Here is a 14846-nt window from a genome sequence, read left to right as displayed (position 1 = left end):
TAACTATAATTATAAATTTGATTTTATTTCTGTCCTCACAACAATAAAAACTAATATATTATACAACATTTTTGTTTACCGATAACCTCCATATTGAACAATTATTGACAGATCATTTCAACACCCAATCAGAGCCCGTATAAAGACTAATACCAAACTGTCGGTGTGCGCATGCGCGCAGATCAATATAAATTCACCCTCAATCTCAATCGCGCCTAAAGAAGTATAACTTCAAAAAAATAAATTAAAAAATGTAACTGTCTTAAAGTTAAAGCAATAATTTATTATTATAAATTTTAAAATACATAAATATACTAGTATAAGAGCTGTGAGACATTTTTGAGTAGGTATTTTAGGCAACCTGAAAATTTTTCAGGTGACTCTTCTATGATAGCCTAATACAAAAATGTCGGTCTGGCTGGAGGGTAGCGGTTACTTTCCCCAAAAATCCCCCCCAAATTTAAAAAAGGGTAAAAATTGTTATTACAAAAAATATCATTGATATGACTTGAAAGTAAATTTAAATATTCAAATATAAAGAAAATAAACAGGCCAGGCGATTTGAGGGCGATTTTAACTCTGCAAGATACTTGCATGGGCGCCCCAGGATTATTTTCAGGGGGTGCATCTGAACTTCAGAAGATTTCATCTGAATCTGTACATATTATTAACGAGTATAAAATATACAACTATACATGCATAGCTATGTACATTCCTTCCGGACAGGGAGGTGCAATTGTTATTTTGACATGGTATCTTTCTCCAGGCAAAAGAAAGGCAAAAGAAATACTCAACACTATAAAGGAAAGAAAAATGAGCTAAAATAAATATTCATTCTCTTCTCCTTCTTCAGACTCCCCTCGGGACTCAAATTCTTCTACCTGATCTGTAAATAGTTGTAATATGTATTTAGAATTAATGAAAAATTACCAATGCTTAATACTTTTCCTTATATAACCAATCACATCACGTTTTTATGTCTTAGTGTAGGTAAGACCAAAGAGCTCCTGTTTCTTTCCTTCATAGTGTTGAGTATTTCTTTTGCCTTTTTCATCTTTATTAATGTTTCCGTGTTTGTTACGTGTGTCCTTGATATATTTAACATTATTCGATCACTCCACATCTCAACAACGGCAAGTCGTTCTTCAGATGCGCCCGTGATTGTCCAGGCTTCGACTCCGTATAAAAGGACGGAGAGTACGTAACAACTCAGCTAGCTAATCACTAATTAATTTTTATTTAATTCTAAATACATATTACAACTATTTACAGACCATGTAGAAGAGGAATCTGAGTCTCGAGGGGAGTCTGACGTGGAAGAAGAGAATGAATATTTAAGCTCAGCTGAGGAGTTTGAAGAAGAAGTACAAGATTCGGAAACAGAATTAATTTAGTTTATAGTTTTATACTTTTCTACCTATATATTTATAATAATTAATTTGTCTTTTTCTATCATATTTGCAAAATCTATTGTATAGTACGTATTATTTTCCTTTAATTAAGAAAAAGTTACTTAAAAAACTATAATATATGATAATAAATACTCTAACGTTTCGAGGAACAACAACATGGATAACGCCAGCTCACGTGATTTTTCTCGAGGGAACGGACTCGCTCAGCTACAACAGAGGACGCAAACAGCTATCGGTATACGCTCTTTCTCACACTGCTGCTTATCTATAGCGCTTTTCATTTATATGCACGCGTAATTTGTTTGATCACCTGGCAGTTGGAAAATTTCACCAAAAAAAAACTGTCTTTTTTAGAATATTTATTTTTAATATTAAAAAATACCCTGTCAAAATAACAATTGCACCTCCCTGTCCGGAAGGAATGTACATAGTTATGCATGTATAGTTGTGTATTTTATACTCGTTAATAGTATGTACAGATTCAGATGAAATCTTCTGAAGATCAGATGCATCCCCTGAAAATAATCCTGGGGCGCCCATGCAAGTATTTTGCAGAGTTAAAATCGCCCTCAAATCGCCTGGCCTGTTTATTTTCTTTATATTTGAATATTTAAATTTACTTTAAAGGCACGTCAATGATATTTTTTGTAATAACAATTTTTACCCTTTTGTTTAATTTTGGGGGGGATTTTTGGGGAAAATAACCGCTGCCCTCCAGCCAGACCGGCATTTTTGTATTAGGCTATCATGGAAGAGTCACCTGAAAAATTTTCAGGTTGCCTAAAATACCTACTCAAAAATGTCTCACAGCTCTTGGACCATACATTTATCAGACATAATCAAAAAATCTGAAAACTCGCATTTATTAATATTTGTTTCAGGTCGAATCATTCCTTTGTATTTCATCCACCTTGATTTCATCCGCACTATTTGTTGCAAATCCAACAGAAGACCTGCGTCGGTCGGAATCACTCGTACCATTTCCTGTGCTGTCTGCAAAACTAGCCAGCGTAATATTTTCACTAACTGGCGACCTAACGGAACCAGTATTAGACAAATCTCTGCTAGATGTTATGACCTGACTGATATCGCTACTAGAGCTTTGAGATACGCTATCCAGCGAAGTCTTTGCAGACATAGATATTGTGGACTGACACGTTGGTGGCATTTGAGGGGCTTGAAAACTAGTTCTCGGTCTTACAACTGCAGGAGGCTTAAATAAATTCAACGTGAAGATCGAGCCGAAATATATGTGCTGCACAAGAGGGAACTTGCCAAGTACCTGAAAAAAAAATAGTGTTTTAGAATTTTTTTAGTGTTTTATAATACACGAGCGCGACACCCTCAAAACAGCGCTTAGTTTTCGAGATACTGACCACGGAGGGGTGAATGGCTAATTTTATTCATACTTTATATTTTCGAGGGTGCTGAAAACGAAAATGAAGTTTATTTTGAATTTTATGTGGGAGAACATTGTCAAAATCGCAATTTTAACCTATAAATAAAAAAAAATGAAATCACGTTTTTTGCGTTTATCTCGCTACAACTCTGTTCGATTTTAATACAGGGTGAGTCATGAGGAACTGCACAGACTCCTACCTCGTATAGAGGCCCCTATGGGGAATAACAAATGACCATTAAAAAGTGTCTGCTCCCATTGTTTAATAATATACAGGGCGAGTTTCGCATTTTGACAGAAATTTTTATTCGTCATAATTTTTGAACGGTCAGATCGATGTGTCTCTTATTTTGGTCAATCGTTACACTATTGCCACCTAATCAACTGATTTATTCAAACTAGAAAAAAATCAGGTCCGACTTTAAAAAAATTAGTTCGTTTTGGTCTTAGAAAAAATTTCACCCTGTATAAGCTTTTTGGAAACTCTAATATGAATTTTACAAATTAGACAAATAGGCAATTAAAATAACATATTTATTTTTTCCGCACACGATTGCTTAATTTTTTATAAAAAAATAAAATTTGATTATGAATTAAAAGTTTGGTAAAGTGAACCATAGATTTAACAAAATTAACTTTTATTACCAAAATTAATTTTTTTTGAACAAATATTTAATTTATGTTACCACCAATCAACTGATTTATTCAAACAAGAAAAAAATCAGGCCCGGATTTAAAAAATAAGTTCGTTTTGGTCTTAGAAAAAATTTCACCCTGTATACGCTTTTTGAAAACTTTAATATGATTTTTACAAATTAGACAAATAGGCAATTAAAATGGCATATTTATTTTTTTCCCTACACGATTACTTAATTTTTTATAAAAAAAAAATCAAATTTGACTATGAATAATTAAAAGTTTGGTAAAGTGAACCATAGATTAAAATAAAAATAACTTTTATTACAAAAATGAATTTTTTTTTTAACAAATATTTAATTTATGTTATCACCCAATCAACTGATTTATTCAAACTAGAAAAAAATCAGGCCCGGATTTAAAAAATTAGTTTGTTTGGGTCTTGGAAAAATTTCACCTTGTATACGTTTTTTGAAAACTCTAATATGAATTTTACAAATAAGACAAATAGGCAATTAAAATGGCATATTTATTTTTTTCCGCACACGATTACTTATTTTTTTATTAAAAAATCAAATTTGACTATGCATAAAAAGTTTGGCAAAGTTTTTGCACAGATTTAAAAAAATTAACTTTTTTTACAAAAATTAATTTACAAAAACAACGTTTTTCTTAAAATTAAAAGTTTTACCATTTTTTTTTTTTTTTTCTATAACACGTCTACATCTAAAACTTCCCATAACACTTCTTTTGGACTCTATATTTTAACATAGACGTGATCAAATTGATAAATTTTAAATTTTTCCACCTAATTTTTGCGATTTACAAGGTTGCAACTTTTAGAAGAAGAAGACTGAAAGTCTACAACAATTTTCATAGTCTTCACAATGGTAAGAGGTATGTGCTGTAAAAATTTCAGAAAAAAAATATTAAAATGGAACAGAGTTGTAGCGAGTTAAACCGTGAGTTCATTTTTTTTTCATTTTTAGGTTAAAATTCCGATTTTGACAAATTTGATTTTTTAATAAAAAATTAAGTAATCGTGTTGGGAAAATATAAATATGCCATTTTAATTGCCTATTTGTCTTATTTGTAAAATTCATATTAGAGTTTTCAAAAAGCGTATACAGGGTGAAATTTTTTCTAAGACCAAAACGAACTAATTTTTTAAATCCGGACCTGATTTTTCTTTAGTTTGAATAAATCAGTTGATTGGATGGTAACATAAATTACTTATTTGTGCAAAAAAAAATTAATTTTTGTAATAAAAGTTATTTTTTTTAAATACATGGTTCACTTTACCAAACTTTTAATTCATAGTGAAATTTGATTTTTTTTATAAAAAATTAAGTAATCGTGTGCGGAAAAAAATAAATATGCCATTTTAATTGCCTATTTGTCTAATTTGTAAAATTCATATTAGAGTTTTCAAAAAGCGTATACAGGGTGAAATTTTTTCTAAGACCCAAACGAACTATTTTTTTAAAGCCGGACCTGATTTTTTTCTAGTTTGAATAAATTAGTTGATTAGGTGGTAATAGTGTAACGATTGGCCAAAATAAGAGACACATCGATCTGACCGTTCAAAAATTATGACGAATACAAATTTCTGTCAAAATGCGAAACTCGCCCTGTATATGATTAAACAATGGGAGCAGACACTTTTTAATGGTCATTTCTTATTCCCCATAGGAGCCTCTATACGAGGTAGGAGTATGTACAGTTCCTCATGACTCACCCTGTATTTTTTTTTCTGAAATTTTTACAGTATTTAGCTCTAACATTTCTGAAGACAACGGTACCTGTTTCAAGCTTTTACATATTCTTATCCAGATAAAGGTTATGAATTTTTCAAAGGAAAAGGTGCGGATTTGTGCATTGCAAAGTTTCATCGCAAAAGTTGTGTGACCAAAATTTAGCTTCTTAATCACGTTTATGTTAAAGTAGAGAGTACAAAGAAGTTTTCTGGTAAGTTTTAGATCAAAATGTTTTATAGAAAAAAAAGTATTGCAAATTTTAATGTCGACATTAGAAATCCCCAATATAACGCTTATTTTTCGAGATACTGACCATGGGTGGAGAATGGCTAATTTTGGTCTTAGATTATGTTTTTGACCGTGATGAAAACGAAAATGAAATTTATTTTAAATTTTAGGTGGGTGAATATTGTCAAAATTGCAATTGTACCCTAAAAATAAAAAAATAATAAATCGCGTTTTTTTGCGTTTAGTTCGCTACAACTCTGGTCCGTTTTAATATTTTTTTCTAAAGTTTGTACACTATATATCGCTCACTTTTTTGAAGACAATGGTTTCTGCCTTTTAGACTTATTCTAGTAAAAGTTATGAATATTTTAAAGTACAAGGTGCAGATTCGTGAATTGCAAAGTTTAATCGCAAAATTTGACTGACAAAATTTGAAATATAGATTTTAAATCAAATTCAAAAATAAAGCATGAGTACAAAGAAGTTATCTGGAAAGTTTTGAATCAAAATGTTTTATAGAAAACAAATGGTGCAACGTTTAACATCTACGTTATAAATCCCCAAAATAACGCTAATTTTTCGAGATACTGATCATTGCTGGTGAATGGCTAATTTTGGTCTTACTTTATGTTTTTTATGGTGCTGAAAACGAAAATCAAGTTTATTTTGAATTTTAGGTGGGAGAAAATTGTCAAAATCGAAATTTTGCCCTAAAAATAAAAAAAGTTAAACCACGTTTTTCTTAAAATTAAAAGTTGCACCATATTTTTTCTATAACACATCTAGACCTAAAACTCCCCATAACACTTCTTTTGGACTCTATAGTTTAACATAGACTAAAACAAAATGGCGGATGCAATGGCCGATTTTTTATTCCAACGTTAAATTCGATTATTAATCATATGAAAGTCAAAACTAATTTTTATTTTATTTTTCAACAATACTGTACCTGACCCTTTTTTATCTCTGATTTTACCCTATGATACTGAAATAAATAAAGATCTACAGTCATAACAACTACCTGAATGCTGCGGCATGATCTGTTTATTCTGCGTTGTTAACAATTCATATTGAAACTCATAGCGCAGAGCGCTTGTACTAAAAATTTTCGCAAAACCAAAGGGGCAGATAGTGGCAGCTATTTTTTTTGAATCTTAAAGAAAGAAATATAAGCTAAAAGATGATTGTAGTAACATCTTGGAATTCGATGGAATATATAACTATTTGCCTATCTGAAAATTTAATTTTTTCAAAATATATACTCCCTTATTACTTAATTTCAACTTAAAATATACTAAATATAACACATATACAAAAATTTTGATATTATCGGCTTTTATTAAAGGTGGATCCACGAATATCCTCCATTTTGCAGAATTGAATTTGCGCACTTCTTTTTCGAGATACACGCACAAGACTGTGCGTATAAAATATTCGTTATTTTTAACTGCGCTTCTGTTCCGTAAGAAGGTCAACTTTGAACTGAACTGGAAATTCAGATATACGAGATATAGCTCTAGGGTTACCAACACTGAATAGGGAATTTAATTCTCTTTTAGAAAATATAATGATATTCTCGAATCGTTGAATTTTTTTTTGACTTTTGGCCAGCTTTTCGGGATTTTGGACCACTGTGCGGCGCCACCTTATTAGAACCAAATGTCGTCGAAGCCTAAAACGGTTCAAAAGAACTCAATTTTTTGCCTCATCCAGAAACCAAAAATCTTAAATGTCATTGTTACATATTTTTGTCTCACCCTGTAGACATACGAGTAAATTCAAGGAATTTATTTCTGTTCTGAAAAAAACGTGAGAATAATTATTCAATATGGAATTGTAGTTTATCCGTTTTGTTAAAAGAAAGACGTTACATTATTTTGCAGACGTTATATTATTTTGTAGTCATATCTACATTCGATTTCCTGTGTTTAAATTCTCGCCCGTTCAGTTGTGATGTAAAAAAGGGTTACATTCTATTATAATGATCGACTGGCGCCACGATTTTTGGAGTTTAGATACACATACGTGCTAATATCAGTAACAGAGAGCGCAGGTGTTAATCGTGGACTCAGCAATATTTTTCTTGAAATTGTTAGAACTGAGAGAGGTTTGCTGACTTTGCAAACTGATTTTTGATGGTTCCCTACTAAGTAGGTTGGGCTTAGAATATATTTTGTTTTTTCCTATTGGTCGATAATAAGTGTACGAAGCTTAGTTATTTTTTTTATTAGTCAATGATGAAAGAAGGAAGGATTAGACTTTTTTGTTATTGGTTGATTGGATGAGTAGGGTAGAATAAGGAAATGGGAGAGGGTTTTAGAAGGAAGCGTTTTGGTTTGAGGAGATTCATTCAAGGTGATATTAAGGAATTCAAGTTTGGGCATTCAAGTAAAGAGGTTGGTTGAAGCCTCGGCAGAAGCCGCTTTGGCGATTTTCTGAGAAAGTTAAGTTCAAAGATTAAGTTCTGACGTAGTTCTTAATCAAGTTTTTTTTAAGTTCCTGAAAATGTAGAGTATTGGAAGCAGTAGTGTTAGAAACTGTTATTTCGTAACTTCCTAGTCATAAGCTAAATGCCGCTGTTAGGCAAAGAGCCAGTTTATTTTAGAGTATACTACACTACCTAAGTTTCTTTTTGTAAGCAGTCATGGATTAAGTGCTAAAGATAATCCTAAATACCTCAAAAGTTATTTAAAAGTCAATATGAGCAGAATCATTTGGAAGTTTATTTAGCTTTGCTGAAACTTTTCATGGAAACAACCTTTTTTGTACTTTTTATGTAAATTCAGTGAAAAGTAGTGCTTTGGACATTCACACCGTGAAGAATAAGGACATGACTATATAACAAGGTATTGTTTGTAAACTTTTTTAACTTAAAGATCCATCATTTGTCTTTTTTATTTTTTTATCTTTATTTTAATAAAAATTTTATTCATTTTGCAATAATGTTTTCGATTGATAATATTATTATCTGATCCTTTTCTCTTGGTCCTAAATGATATTCAACTGAGAACACTATGGTAAGTCATGTTATATTTATATTTATGTAAATGTGTTTGTATCTTATGATAACTATTTTTATTAACTTTTTACTTTAGTTATTTTTTTTGAACTTTTAAGTATGTTTCATCTTTCATTTTCTTTTAACTATGGCGCCCCCGAGCATTTGAGTTTCTATTATATTTAAAATCTATTAAGAATCCATCCCCTAGGTCTCTGAAGACTTAGAGCTACCGAGGCACTCCGTAAAGTTACGTAGCACCAAGTATATTTTTATGTTTGTTTAATTTGTCGAGTTACATATTATTTTTGTTGCCTTTGTTATCCATAGGCGTGCTACAAACCACGAGCTTCAATTTCAGGTACCAAATAATCCGTTGTCATAGCGCTATAACGATCTCAATTCACAGTAACATTCTGGCCGGTCTCTGTTTTAAGAAATATGGACCGACGATTCCACCGGCCCATAAATCACACCAAACAGTTGTGTTTTCTGGTTGTAATGGCAACTCTTGAACCTCTTTGGGTTGCTCATTACCCCAACTACAGGCATTTTGTTTATTCACATACCCATTAAGTTAAAAATGGGCTTCATCGGAAAGCAATTTTTTTTTCGAAAACAGTGGAACTTCTGCAAACTTATCAAGAGCCAGTCGACTGAAACAGTGAAAGACTATGGTCGGTCGGCTTCATATCTTGCACCAATTGAATTTTTTATGCTTTTAAACTAACATCCAGGGCTGCTTTATCCACTAGGCAATATTGGCAGTTGCCTAGGGCGGCACATTATGAGAGGGCGGCACAAATACTACTCTTTTATATATGTACAAAAAATATTTGTATATAAAAATTATGGATCGATCTGGGTTCCGTCATTAAAGAGTATGAAGCTCTTTCAAATTACTTTGCCGCAAGGAAGCCAAAAAATTGTGCCCAAATAAAACATATAAAGAAATAAGAAAGAGAAAAAGAAAAATTCAATTTGACGAGGGGGCCGATGATGAACTAAACTTTTCAGCTAGTGATGAGATGAAAATCCACACATTCTATATTATAATCGACACTCTGCTAAGAGACATGAATAGACGTCTGGAATCTTATCGACTTATTTATCAACGTTTTCGTGTTATTAACAGATTTGCCAAAATTAAGCAATGAAGAAATTATTAAAGAAGCTGAAAATCCGGTACAAAATAAAGACGACCAAGATACATCATTCATGTATGAATACATTTGGATACCACAATAAAATCGCCAATTGACATTATCTTAATATTTAAAGAGAGTTTAGTGCAGTCACCGAAGGTGGATATGAGCTATTACCTTCGATTTCGTTGAACCTCCATCGATTTGCATGAAAATTGGTGAGTGGTTAGAGGATATCTCAAGGAACAAAGGTGGCATGGTGTCAACTTGCGCTTTTACCCTGGGGGGTGGATGCCACCCCTTCTCGGGAGTGAAAATAAAATTATTTTATTAAAAATATCCCCAGTATTCGATAGAGGGACAAATTCTAAGCAAAATTTGTTACATAAAGTTATTAAAATAAATCAAAACTTTTTGAGTTATTAAAGATCAAAGATTTTAATTTTTTGTGAGAAAAATGCATGCTTTTAACCGATTTTTCATAAATAACTCAAAAACTATAAGATTTTACAAAAAGGTAAAATTACTACCAAAATTGAATCTAATAAAAAATTAAATAAACTCCTTACTAAAAAGACCTTTGAATGTTAACTAAAAGTGAGTTATAGGTAATTGAATGTATATTTTTTTTTCGGCTAGTACCCAAATCTAAGTATTCAAGCTTAAATAACGGGAAAATGATGCATTTTATAACATAACCTTATTAAACATTAATTTGTCAAAGTACATAGAAATATCTATCAAATGAACACCCGAACAAGTTGATAGCATTAAAATTTATGCACCAAATATTTTTCAAAATTTATCCTTTAAGAATTTTTCCAAAAAAGTTATTGTTTTTTTAAATAACTCCGGTTATTTTTACGATATCAGGTTTGCCTTAACACCACTTGAAAGTTAATTTTATTGACTATTAAACCACGTTGAATTTAATCTTTTAAACCACTTACTTTTTTAAAATTAAAATGTTAAATGGCCCCGGTTACATGGTTCTTGCAGCAAAATTTAAGCTTTAAACGTTTCTATCTCGGTTATTTTTTACCCTATAGTTTTATATAGTTATATAAAGTTAAAATATTTGATATAGAGAAAACTAAAATTTGGTTATACATATATCACTTTTTACGTATATTGAGTATTTTTGGAGTTATTATCAAAAGAAAATGAAAATTACGATAATTTAAAAAATTATGATTTTTTTAAATTATATATTTTTTTAATATGCATTCTAAGCCAGTCAAAATTGTTGAAATCATTATTTATGCTAATATAAAGAAATTCTTCTAAGGATTACTATAAATTTTAATTTTTGCGGAAATGGCGTATGTTTTATTTTTCACTTTTTCCTAAAACGTTCTAAAGGGTTCTCTTATTTTCATCATAACTTACTTAATTGTGATGATATTGACTTCTGCTGGAGCTCATTTGATAGGTACTCCGAATTACTTTGACAAGTGTTTAGTAGGTATATTTTATAAAATGCATCTTTTTCCCGTTATTTAAGCTTGAATACTTAGATTTGAGTACTCGTCGAAAAAAATATACATTCAATTAACCAAAACTCACTTTGAATTAACATTAGTTTAGTTCTGTAAGCAAGGAGTGTATTCAACTTTTTAATATCTTAAATTTTGATATTAATATTTTGATATTAATAACTTTTTTTGTAAAAGCTTATAGTTATTGAGTTCTACGTGAAAAACAGCTTTAAAATATGCATTTTTTACGAAAAAAAATAAAATCTTTGATCTTTAATAACTAAAAAAGTATTTATTTATATTAATAACTTTATATAACAAATTTTTCTTAGAATCTGTCTCTCTACCAATTTATGGAATTATTAAAAAAAATAATTTTCATGCTCGAGAAGGGGTGGCATTCACCACCACGGTAAAAGCGCAAGTTGGCATCATGTCACCTTTGTTCCTTGAGGTATCCTCTAACTCTAACTACTCACTAATTTTCATGAAAATTGATGGAGGTTCAATGATATCGGAGGTGAAAACCTTCAGTGACTGCACTAAGTGGATTGAAAGATAGTTTTCCTAATTTTGACATTGCTTTGCACATTTACTTATGCATCCCAGGTGCCAACGTGTCCGCTGAAAGGTCATTTTCGAAAATGTCAAGAATTAAAAATAATTTCTCATAAAGTATGACGCAAAAACGTGCAATTTGTCGATTTTGTCAAGAAAAAAATTTTTTTTTGAAAAGTCTTTTTTGAATAGAAATCTCTGATGTGATCGAACTGGAATGACTTTTTTCTGTTATAGGTATATACACATCGTAGTTTAAATCCATTTTTAGTGTTTTTGCAAATTTCTGCAATTTTTTTTTGCAAAAATGGTACATGGTCGAAGGGCGGCTACTAGAGAATTGCCTAGGACGTCAATTGACCTAAACGCGGCTCTGCTAACATCCGTACATAAAAATCGCCAAGTTGTTGAGAACGACAACGAATCGATTCTTCGTTATTTTCGCGTACACAATCCGCTACCGCCGCTATATTTTCTTCAGTATGTGCTGAATGTGGTCTTTTGGTCGCGTGTTACCAAATAATAAAAACTGGGTTTCAAACTTACTGATGGTACAGCGAATGGTGCGTTTCTGTACGCCTCTTATGTGGATCATAAGTTGCTCTAGGCGCACGAAACACATTCCTCGCAGAACGTCCATTTTCGTAATACAGCTGAATAATTTCTAGACGCTGTGCCGGGCTAAGTCTTTCCATGATAAATGTCCAGCAGTGGACGAAGGTAATCGTCCTGCTGGACATAGGAATCAATAAATAATAAGCCAGATATTATAGTAGCATGAATGATATTTGTTATAAAAATTAAAATGGTTGCAAAACACTTACCTCTGCTTTATACATTTTAATAAGACCAGTGTTGATTTTAGTCCACGTAGAGACTCCACTTATACTCCACAATTGATTCGAATGTTCAGCAAACGGTCCCGTCTTCACCCTGTTAATGTACTCGATGCAGCTCAAAAACATGTATTCGGAAGAATGCTTGCTCACAATATTATCCTTTAAAAAACATGTTGGTTCAAAATGGCCATTACCTAAAATTCAAACAATATATCTTAACAAACCAAGTTCTCAATCCAGTAGTATAGAAAACGACAATAAATATCATTCTCATACCACCAGATTGACAACAGATGGAAACTCTCTGGTTACTACATCCGCGACTTTCAAAAATTATAAGCCATACGGGTGCCGAGACGAACATTAAGATGAGGGAATTTTGAGTAATTCACGTCCCATCTGCTCAGCGTTGTAAAGTTCCGACGAGAACGTTTCCTAAGTACTCCACAAAAGAGTAAATGAATTAAAAATGTATAAACATTATACTCTAGTTAAATCGGAGAGTGCAGGAAGAGTCTATACCGGTTTCGGGGCTTTTTTGCCCCTCATCAGTAGTGCCATATCCTCTTCTCTCCAATTCAACCAGGTACCTCGATCTGTGCCTTCCCAGATTGCAAAGAAAGAAATGTCACGGATATCGTAACGAAATCTGCTAAGAAACAAACTAAGTTCTCAATCCAGTAGTACAGAAGAATGTGAACAAGAATGTGTCTCATACAAGAAGAATGTGAACTTCTGGTGTATAAAGACGTATATACTCAAATGGTCTAATATTGTATAACAAGTTGCCCAGTAATACAGCATGTTTATTTTTAAATTAGATATACGCCCTATAAATGGCAACACTGATTGTTTGATTGGTAGTCCCTATCTTCCCACGCTAATGCACCTGATTCTCGCCGATTTTAACTCCGTCACTTGTAAATATTACTAAAAATGCTCTTTTAGCACTTCTGGTAAACTTACCTATAAATTGTGAACTCCCCCAGATAAATGGTACAAATTGGTAGTCATCTAAGCTCCACACTCCATGACTTCCTGCAGGTTCCATATTATATGTTGTTTGTAATTTACGAACTACCTCCAAATATCTACATATAACATACAATAAAATATATAATAGAAGCAAAGAAAATACGTTTTTAATTTAGAATATAATAAACCCTACACGAAAATACTGTGGCACTTTCATTTATAAATAATATTGATCAACGCTTAGAAAATATGACTGTTTTGGTTCAAACTTTGAATTCAAACTTCGAGTTATCCTCAAACATCAGGAAAAAGCAGAACCAATCGGACTTGACAATGACAAGTATGACCTTGTCGAAAATTCGTGAAAACAATGGTTTTTCTAAAAACCAACATTATTCAACACTGAGTCAAACCCGCATTGTTTTTCTAGTTGTTCGAGAACTTGTGAGTTTATTTTGCGATCTATCTATGATATTTTCAGAATATGTCGGTAACACCACATTTCGAATGCTTCTAGGTTTTTAATGTTGAATTGTTTCAGTTTTTAGGCCTCAATCCCATACAAAAGGATGGAGAAAATACAACATCGAAGCGTTCTTATCAGGAGCGTTATATTGATATAGGCCTGGATCGCGCGTACCAAAAAAAAGTTGATTAATAGCAAGCTGAAAATTTGTGAATAGCTTAACGGTGTCTAGTCGGACAAACTTTGATCTACGGGAACACTGGAACAGGAGAAGTTTTAATTATGGAACAGTTTAAAAATTTGGAACTTCAGATTACGAAAACGTCCCATGTATTTTGTCGGACAGAACATCCAATTGATTTGTTACTCTTTCATTAAACTCTCATGCAAAAATCAGACTGCTATTACTAGCCAACACGATTCATGTCATTTGACATGTTCTTCGTGTTCCACTCATTAAAATGCCCAGTTGGTGATCAACACCAGTCTGATTTTTGCATGAGAATTTATTGAAATGGTAACAAATCAATTGGAAATTCTGTCCGACAAATAGGCTATTGATTATCTATTATAGAAAGGAACTACAACGTTAACGGGGTTTTATTGTTTAATATAGTCAATGGTTCTCTAGATATGAAAAAACCGCGGAGTGCTACCACCTAAAGGGGTGCGTTTTTGAGAAAGGGGTGAATTAGTCCCTAGGCACAGGGCGAATTAGGGTGAGTTCTATGCACTTTTGGTGCAAACACGTCTACAGGAAAATTGTTCCAGGTTAAATTTACTATTGAAATATTACATTTCAAAGTGAAAAAATTTTGTTTTGCAAAAATATATTCAAAAGAAAAGCAAGAAAACAACACGAAAGATAGTAATTTTGTTTTTTGCCCCATAACTTTTTCCCATGGGGATATAGGTATAGGCATTGCTTTACAGAAAAATAACTTCCATCCTTCCT

The 14846-nt window shown here is 32.0% G+C and overlaps 1 protein-coding gene across 2 annotated transcripts in view; it reads right to left on the bottom strand.

Annotated features, from left to right (window-relative positions):
* Window positions 1-262: 262 nt before the first annotated feature.
* Window positions 263-14846, bottom strand: part of LOC126887143 (serine/threonine-protein phosphatase 2A activator) — a 29372-nt gene continuing 14788 nt past the window's right edge. For both annotated transcript variants that reach the window (XM_050654504.1, XM_050654505.1), the window contains exons 5-7: window positions 13417-13541; window positions 12436-12644; window positions 263-2694 (exon numbers count right to left, since the gene is read on the bottom strand). In XM_050654504.1, the coding sequence (XP_050510461.1) occupies window positions 2290-2694; window positions 12436-12644; window positions 13417-13541 (739 nt within the window). In that variant the 3' untranslated portion in view covers window positions 263-2289. The remainder of the gene's footprint in view (window positions 2695-12435; window positions 12645-13416; window positions 13542-14846) is intronic.

This window comes from Diabrotica virgifera, chromosome 6 (assembly GCF_917563875.1).
Source record: "Diabrotica virgifera virgifera chromosome 6, PGI_DIABVI_V3a".
NCBI lineage: Eukaryota > Metazoa > Arthropoda > Insecta > Coleoptera > Chrysomelidae > Diabrotica > Diabrotica virgifera.
This window is presented reverse-complemented; position numbering and strand designations above follow the sequence as displayed.